The 9534-nt window shown below is 36.6% G+C and overlaps 1 protein-coding gene across 1 annotated transcript; it reads left to right on the top strand.

Moving 5' to 3' along the window:
• Positions 1 to 356: 356 nt before the first annotated feature.
• LOC18428988 (putative pentatricopeptide repeat-containing protein At3g01580) lies at positions 357 to 3448 on the top strand. Its single transcript, XM_011623149.3, has one exon. It carries the CDS (start codon positions 729 to 731, stop codon positions 3369 to 3371), a length of 2643 nt encoding a protein of 880 aa, XP_011621451.1. The 5' UTR covers positions 357 to 728; the 3' UTR covers positions 3372 to 3448.
• The last annotated feature ends 6086 nt before the right edge of the window (positions 3449 to 9534 follow it).

The raw sequence follows: 9534 nt of genomic DNA, 5'->3' as shown, positions 1-9534 counted from the left end.
TTTGTCATTAAAAGCTCCAAACAACATTTATTTTTTGTTTTTGTAGTATCAGACAGACCCTTATTATAAAGATAGCTGAAAACTTGCAAGATTTTTGACCTATCAGGTGTTGGAAATGTAGGCAATTCTGAAAAAAGAAAAGAGTAGGAGGTATAAGTGATCTTGGTGTAATCTTTACAAAATATGACCTATACCGTAATAAGCACCATGAGACCTTGTCCGTGCATAATTTTTCCGATATTTATTAACAAACAGAACGTACACTACATTCTGATCGACATTATCATATGATAACATTATGGTCATGGGCATTCAAAGTTACATCTTTTCAAATGAGAAATACCCACAATTATTCACAAGATCCAAAATAGAAGACCATCCAAAATTAAACTATTGGGATTGTATGCAATGAGAGTATTTACCATACAAAGGTTAGAGATTTGATAGTTTAGTTGTATTTAAAGATTTTTTTAAAAAATATAATAAATAAATAAAATAAGCCTAACACGAGATTTGATAGTTTAGTTGCATTTAAAGATTTGTTTTTAAAATATAACAAATAAATAAAATAAGTCTAACACGACCTAAAAATTAATTGCCACCATCTTGTAACAAGGTCGAAAGGTAGATGGTTTCTTCGACACTTTTCCTCTCTTTCCCCCTCTCTACGTTCTTAACCGTGTTATCATGCTAACTACAAAATAATCTAGTTAACAAACTTCTCTCTCATGGAGAGCTCCATTGCCATAACCTTGCAAAACCCAAGCTTTCTGGCCAGTAAAACCCACAAAAAAGACATAAAAAAATGGAACCCAATTTTTAAACGCCTGGCAAAGGAAAGAAACGATCCCAAGATCCTAAAATTATACAAAGAAATTGAAGAGTTGGGCATCACAGTCGATAGCTCTTCTCTCCCCATTGTTCTCAAGGCCTGTTCGAATTTACAGGCTCTCGAAATCGGAAGAAGGATCCATTTTGACCCCAAATATTCATCTTTCCTCAAAGATATTCATGTTGCTACTTCTCTCATTGATTTCTACTGTAATTCTGGCCTTCATGATGAAGCTCGAAAAGTGTTCAATGGAATTCATGAGAGAGACATTGTCTCATACAATGCCATGATTTCTGGATTCATGAAAAACCATAAACCCAATGAAGCACTTACACTACTCTCACAGATGCAAAGAGATGGTAAAACACCCAATTCAGTGACTTTGGTCCTTCTTCTCTTAGCTTGCAATGAACTTCTTGAGCATAGTAGAGGTAAAGAGATTCACTGTGACAGTCTGAGAGGTAGAGAGATTCACTGTTACAGTCTGAGAAATGGGTTATTTGAATCGAATATTCATCTAGGTACTGCTTTGATTTGCTTCTATGCAAGGCTCTGCATCTTTATCTCTCGATTTGTGTTTGATTCAATGAGAGTTCGGAGTGTGGCTACTTGGAATGCAATGATAAATGGGTATACTAATTCTGGAATGGCCTTTGAAGCTCTGAAGCTCTTTGTTTCTATGCAATTATCAGATTTTTCAGTGGACACTGCGACTCTATTGCCTGTTTTGCAATCTTGCTTGGATGTGGAAAATTTTGAATTTGGTGAACAAGTTCACCAACTTGGTATAAAACATGGGTTTCAAGGACTCAAATTCATAGAAACTTCGCTGATCAATTTTTATTCTAAGTCTGGGAAATTGAAATCGGCGTGCCAGGTCTTTGACAGGTTGCAATCTAGAGATATTGCTTCCTGGAATGCCATGATCTCGGCATATACACATTGGGGATGCCATGAAGAAGCCATCAGCCTCTTTACTAAGATGCAAGTCGAGGGCATAAAAGGGGATTCAGCCACATTTGGATCTATGTTCACCATCTTTTCTTACTCTAGAGGTTTAGATAATGGTAAAGCCATCCATGGCTACGTGATCAAGAGTGGGATGGACGTTGATGTCCTTATTGGAAATGCATTGTTAAGCCTCTATGGCGAGTGTAATTGCTTAGAAGCTTCTCTCTCTTTGTTCACTAACATGAGAGAGACTGATATAGTATCTTGGAACACAGTTATTCTTACTTATGCTCGTGAAGGAATGTCCAAAGTGGCCCTGAATCTTTACAAGGAACTAGAGATCACAGACTTGAAGCCCAATTGCTTCACAATGGTTGCCATTCTTGAGGCATTTTCAGATGAACCATTTCTCAGTCTTGGGAAATCAGTCCATGCCCACATAATTAGACATGGGTTTGGTGAAGGGGACCCGCAATTATGGACTGCACTTGTCGATATGTACATGAATTGTGGTGATCCAAACATGGCTAGAGCTCTTTTCGAGAGCCGTTCAAGCTCTACCAGAGATGTAGTCATGTGGAATGCCATGATTGCAGGCTATGTAGATAATGACCTCCCAAAAGATGCTCTTTCTCTCTTCCATTCAATGATTGAGGAAAAACAACCGATACCCAATTCTGTGACCATGATCAATGTTCTTCCTTCTTGTGCCCTTTTAGCAGCTTTGCAACATGGGAAATGCATACATGCATACCTTCTTAGGTGTGGGTTAGATTCCAAAACCAATGCTTCCATAGATAATGCACTTATAACCATGTATGCCAAGTCAGGTAGCATGGAACATGCTAAGAAGCTCTTTGACAGGATGGTAAGAAGAGATATTATCTCTTATAATGCCATGATTGCTTGTTATGGCATGCATGGTCATATTGATATGGCTCTCTCTCTTTTCTCTCAAATGCAAAAAGAAGGACTGAGACCAACTGGGGTTACTTTTGTTTTAGTTCTCTCTGCGTGCAGTCATGGAGGTTTAATCAAGAAAGGATGGGAATTTTTTGAATCAATGTTTCGAGATTATGGAATTGAGCATGAAGTTGTGCATTATTCATGCATGATTGATCTTCTTGGCCGTGCTGGCCATCTCGATGAAGCTAGAAATTTCATTGAGTCAATGCCCATTAAGCCTGATGCCTCTCTATGTAGAGCCTTACTTGGGGCTTGCAGGGTTTATCCAAACATTGAGATGGCAATATGGGCTTCTACTAAGCTTTTTGAGCTAGAGCCGGATAATGCTGGAAACTATGTATTGTTATCAAATATTTATGCCGCCACTGGCCATTGGAACATTGCGAAAATGTTGAGATTGATGATAAGATATAGAGGGTTGAAGAAGGATCCGGGAAGCAGTTGGATTTGTATAAGAAACCAAGTTCATGCATTCACAGCAGGGAACAAATCACACCCACAAAGAAGCCTGATCCATGCCAAACTGGAGGATTTGAATGAAAATGTAAGCGAGATGGGCTATGTTCCTGATACGAGTTCTGTGTTTTATGAACTGGGTGATTTCCCTTTTGACTATCAGTGAACTGAGAGAGAGAGAGAGAGAGTATATGTGTCCAAACCTAATGGTGTATTCCTGATACAAGCTCTGTGGTGCCTTAAGTGTGTGCATTCTTTCTTGAATATTGGTGTGTGTGTGTGGGTGGGTGTGTGTGTGTGTGTGTGTGTGTGTGTGTGAGAGTGTGAGTGTGTGTGTGTGTGTGAGTGTGCATGTGTGTGTGTGTGTGAGAGTGTGAGTGTGTGTGTGTGAGTCTGAGTGTGCATGTGTGTGTGTGAGGGGGAGAGAGACCCAATTTACACCCACAAATATGCCCAGTCTTTGCTTTTGATCGGCTCAATTCATTTCTAGTACTGTGCTTGGTGTATGAGCATCCAGCTTGATACGGTGTAGAATCCTGATACAATTTCTATGCTTCATTCAATTCATTTCTAGTACTGTGCTTGGTGTATGAGCATCCAGCCTGATACGGTGTAGAATCCTGATACAATTTCTATGCTTCATACGATGCGTGAGTGAGTTCCCTTTTAAACAATGGTTTAAAAAACGGATCGGTGACCCGTATCGGGCTTCCAAAAAACAGATCCGGATCGGCGAATCGGCGATCCGGATCGGGAATCGGGTGAATCGGTCAGAATAAAGCTTCAAAAAAATCCGAAAAAATTATTAAAATTCATTATAAATATTGTTTTTTAGGAATTCAATAAGAAATGAAGGTACTCCATTAAGAATTTTCATGTTTTTGAATGAATATGCGAATATTGATATGTTCTTTCCCTATATGAACCGTCATTCAGCATTTAATTTACATCACACAAAAGGATAAACATATAATTATCATGGAATAAGTATATCAACATACATGGACTACAATAAAGCATAAAATTAGTAACATATGATCTAAAAATAAAATGATAGACGACGTTATTGTTCTTCTTGGTCACGCTGGTGCCATTGATTGAATTCGTTTAACAATTCATTGATTCAATCTAAAAACGAATCATCGATATTAGCAGGCGTCTGACTATTCCCAAATCCCTGAGTGTTAGTGTTTTGTTGTGTTCCCAATCTAAAATCCCCGAAGATTGTCCATCCTTTATGCTCACCTGCATTGTCGTGCTCATCCCTACACTGTTGCTGTTGGGACTCGATATGTGAATAATATGGTTGGGATAGGGTGGCCTCAGAATCATCATCTCTCTCATTTTCCCTTTGAATAATATGGATTAAAAAAAAAAAAAAAACAAATTTTCAAAAAAATCGATCATGGATTAAAAAAAAAAATCACAAATTTTCAAAAAATTCTATCATGGATTACAAAAACAAATTCGATCATGGATTAAAAAAAAAAATTCACAAATTTTCAAAAAATTCAATCATGGATTACAAAAAATTCGATCATAGATTACATAAAATTCGATCATGGATTACATAAAATTCGATCATGGATTACATAAAATTCGATCATGGATTACAAAAAAAAACAAACATAAAAAAACAAAAAATTTAATCGTGGATTACAAAAAAAGAAAAAAACAATTCGATCATGGATTACAAAAAATTCAATCATGGATTACAAAAAACTCTATCATGGGTTACAAAAAAAGCAAAAAACAAAAAATTCAATCATGGATTACAAAAAAAAAAACAAACATTTCGATCATGGATTACAAAAAAAAAACAAACATTTCGATCATGTATTACAAAACATTCGATCATGATTACAAAAAATTCTATCATGGGTTACAAAAAAAAAAAAAAACAAAAAATTCTATCATGGATTACAAGAGAAAAAACAAACATTTCGATCAATGATTACAAAAAATTCGATCATGGATTACAAAAAATTCTATCATGGGTTACAAAAAAACAAAAAATTCGATCATGGATTACAAAAAAACAAAAACAATTCGATCATGGATTACAAAAAAATCGATCAAGTATTACAAAAAAATCTATCATGGATTACAAAAAAAAAAAATCCGTACGGACTCGCCGATTCACTGTTCCGACTCGCCGATTCCATACAGTGAATCGGCTAGTCACTGTACAGAATCGTCCTGTTCTCTCTAGAACCGGATGATTTCCGATTTTTCAGCCGATTCGATCCACTTTTGCGATTTTCGAGTCGAACCGGGCGAGTCCAGTTCGACTCGGCGTTTTTTAAAACACTGCTTTTAAACATTGGCAAATGGGCACTCGACACCTCTACAAGCACTTTTTTTTTTATCAGATATAATTTTTTTCTCATTTATATTTTCTATTGTATATATTAGTTGTCTATTATTTTATTCTGAGATTGATATTCATGGGGGTCTGTTTTTTTGAGACACCTCTATCTTCGTTATATTCCTCTTTTGTATATGCATTGTCTATTACTCAACTTATAAGTGATATTTGATGGTCTTGCTTCTTTCATTTTTCCTCATGTTGATATGTACCCATGGTTTATTCTCTGCCTCCAGGTAGGTTTATTCCTACAACTCATAATTCAAACTTTAGCTAATGTAACCTCGTGCTACATAGGGATCAGTTACTTTGACACTGATGAGGCAACTCCTAATAGAAAATTGTTCATTTTCAAATATGGCATCATAGTGAACCTTTCAAAATATATTCTGATTACCTTTGATCTAGGGTGAAGCCAAGATTTGAGATCAAATATTGTAATGCTGAAGAAACATAATAGGGGTAACTTCAAGTTCAATATTGTATGCAAATAGAGAACAGGATTTTGGATAAAATGTACTAATATCTGGTCACTTTAGTTTAATTACTGAAACAGGGAAGAAGTTCAGTTGGGATTTCACTGAAATATGGAAGAAGAACAACCAAGACTCTTGGATATTTTTAAATCATGCTTTTGTAGTCTTTAGACTTGAAACCATTTTTTTGAAATTATTTCTTTGGAGATGAAAAGGGTGGGGAACAAGTACGTTGTGTAACGGTAGCAGATGTATTGCTGATATATTGAACACAATCCGGCTTTGATCCTACTTTTCAACTAGTGGCCCATTGGGTCTTCACCATTCCTTAAATGGTTTCATGAACTTTAAGGATTTTGGTCTTTCTATCTGATACCCTTTCAATTTTTCTCTCTCCAATAATTTTTTTCATGCATTTTGGATGTGGCACAGTGATCCAACAAAAATTTAATCGTAAACCACAACCGATATATATTTGAAAAAAGTAATATGAGAAATTATGAGGTAGAACAAGATTTTACCTGATCTACTATTGTAGCCATGTTAATATCCAATCAAGATGGATGGTGTTGGAAAAGGTTGGACTTACAGAATGTGACATAACCCAACTTTAGGTCCCACCATCTCTACACCATCCATTGATTGTTTGGACGGTGCTAGCCTGAACACACACAGACAAGGCAACCAACAGCTTGCTGTGAGAATATACCCAACAATTCTCTCTCCCTCTCTCTCTCTCTCTCTCTCTCACTCACATGGTCTCTCTCTCTCATGGTTGACTATCTCTTAGAGTGAGTTCATGGTATCAGAAAAAGTTAACAAACTAGACGTCTCAATCCTGGTTCTTAAACTGGTATAGTGGAATCAGATGAACTGTAAATAAATCATTACTTAGTCATCAGAGCCAGAGGGTTGTGCTCTAAGCTACCATAATTTGGAGAGCGAGCAAGAGAGAGAGAGAGAGAGAGTAGGATTGTGCTAGCTGCAAATAAATACCTGCCGAACTCCTGGGCTTCAAAATACTAGACTATACGGATTGAAAGTTATGAAAAATGGCATGTGCCTCCACACCTTTTAAAAAATCCATCCTGATTTCGTAAGGGAAGGGACATCACAACTCAAATGTGCACCAATATCAGAAGGAATGGAGGTAAAGGAACTGAGTTACCAAATCATGAAACAATATCTTTGACCTGACTCCGGATCTTCTTTGTATACTATACTCATATGATCTATGCTTATTTTCTCATTTTCGTAATGCTGTTTCAGTTGCATTTGTTTTTTAACAAGTCAGCACCTAGTAATTGAGTGAGATCTTATGTAACTCAACTGAGTTCAATTTTGCAGATAAATTCTCTCTCGTTCTTTTCTTAGTCCATTATCTAAGAAACTCCTCTTTAATAAAAAAAGTAAAGACCTGAAGTAATATCCTTTTAGCCATAAAAATACAACCATTCTAGTTTTCAGACTGATTCGAATAGCACTTGACCAATGCATATAGGCGCCTTGCATTAGATGATGATTCAAGCAATGTAAACTAGGCCAATATTATCGCTCATTGCATAGTTCATTTGATTCAAATGTTTTATATACCAAAAGAGACATATGGGCTTTCAGAACTATAGGTTTCATTAAATTAGAAAAGATGCCCCCCCCTGTTTTCTCGGACTCAAGCTATAAGTCCCATGAGGATCTTTAGTCAAGAACAGAAATCGTTGAAGGATCTATCACGGCTTGGTGGTTTGTGTTGAAGAAATGGAAAGAAGATATGAAAATATATTAGAATGTATGTTAATTGATATATAAATATATTTTTTTGGAAAGAAGATATAAAAATATATTTCAATTGATTTCTACATATCTCAAAGAATCTCAAAAGATATATTTCCATATTTTCAACAGTTTGAACTGAACTACATAAAAGCTTGGGTATTTATACAAAGAACCTCCCAGGGGGGTTCTCCAAGCCTATTGCCTTCAGTGGAGGCTTTGTATGGGAAAGTTGTTCACATGGGTTTTACACCCTTTGCTTATTGCTGCCTCTAATTATACGCTTCTACTCAATTATTTGCCTTTAGCCACTGGTTTGTCTGAGCATAGAGTGCATTAAATAACTTGCCACTATTGCAACTAGCAAAATTAGTAATACCAATGTAAGCAACAAGCAAAGCCTTTGCATAGCATGATTGCGATATGTACAGCTCTAATGGCAGCAAAGAGTAAAGTTCTTATAGTGGAGTCTGCTAAGATAATGCACATTCAGCAAAAGCATCTTATGACTGAGAGTGGCTGATGTTTCACGTATAGTACGCTAGCACGATCTACCATCGGCTTGTGTAGACCATGCTAGAGAAGACCACTATCATCACCCGGTAGAATTTGTATTCTATAGAATCATATACGCTTAAGTGGTGACTCGTATCGAAGTTCAAGGAGGCTCACAAGTATGGCCTCTGTTCAAATAAGAGCTTCTGACCACCTCCCCATTTTAAAAACTTGGTGGAAAATATGTGTTACTTAGGTCAGATTGCTATTAATCAATGTCATTTAACAGGACCAACAGCAAACCAAAGAAATGTGATGTCTAGCTCAACTTGTGGTTCAACCAGTCATCAAACTGGTTGGACTAACAAAAACCAATAAAAAACCCTACAGAAATTTGCAAAATTACATGTGTTTTCAAGACCCATTTTCTAGCAAATCAAGCTGGTTTGGATTCCACTTAGCGGTTTGAATGTTTGGACCGGCAAGTTCTGTCTGCTTTTGATTAAACTAATACTGAGTTGTCTTAGCTAAAACATTGGCAATTTGATGTGGACCACATAGTTACAAGCCCAAAACTCGGTTAGGATACCTTAACGATGTTTGGATTGGAGATGCTTTAGTCCTTGGAAACAAAACAAATGATAGAAGGAGGCAAGGGATTGTGAGATCAACTATCTTTAAACGATTGGAGATGAAGTTAAACATGATGTAGGAAGAACAATAGAAAATTCATTGCTTGACTTGCAAGAGAAGGCTAATGCTAATCTAGCCAGTGCTCATATGACTCAGACTGACGGTCAACATGGCGATTTCAGTTCCTTGAATGCATCCATAGAATAACTATTTGATCCTAGTTGGGATTAAACTAGTCTATTATCAATTTCAAATAATGTTCCTAATTGACATTGGGACTTTTCGATTTGTTGGGTTAGGTTAGGATTCTGTATGCCAAAAATTTATGTGCTCCAGTGGGAGCATATCGCTCCCTCGGCCAAAGCCATATCTTTTTAGGGCCCCAAAATTTAAGGATGTAACATTCTCAAAACCCGACGAGTTCCAATCTGGATTACTGATTCAGATGGGAATTGGTTAGGACTGAACATGGTTCTGGGATGGTATGGGTCCTAGTTCGGTTCCCCTATACCCCTGAAACCCCCTTTATATATTGTTTTATTTATTTATTTTATTTTTTAAGCTTATCTAATGTTTTCTTAGGTCCT

The sequence above is a fragment of the Amborella trichopoda genome, chromosome 3 (assembly GCF_054954075.1).
Source record: "Amborella trichopoda isolate Santa Cruz 75 chromosome 3, AtrichopodaSantaCruz75HAP2 v2.0, whole genome shotgun sequence".
NCBI classification, from domain to species: Eukaryota; Viridiplantae; Streptophyta; class Magnoliopsida; order Amborellales; family Amborellaceae; genus Amborella; species Amborella trichopoda.
The sequence above is the reverse complement of the archived record's forward strand: the minus strand, read 5'-3'. Positions and strand labels throughout refer to the sequence as shown.

Excerpts from the sequence above, each read along its gene's own strand:
- LOC18428988 (XM_011623149.3), top strand. The coding sequence starts at position 729 with ATGGAGAGCTCCATTGCCATAACCTTGCAAAACCCAAGCTTTCTGGCC.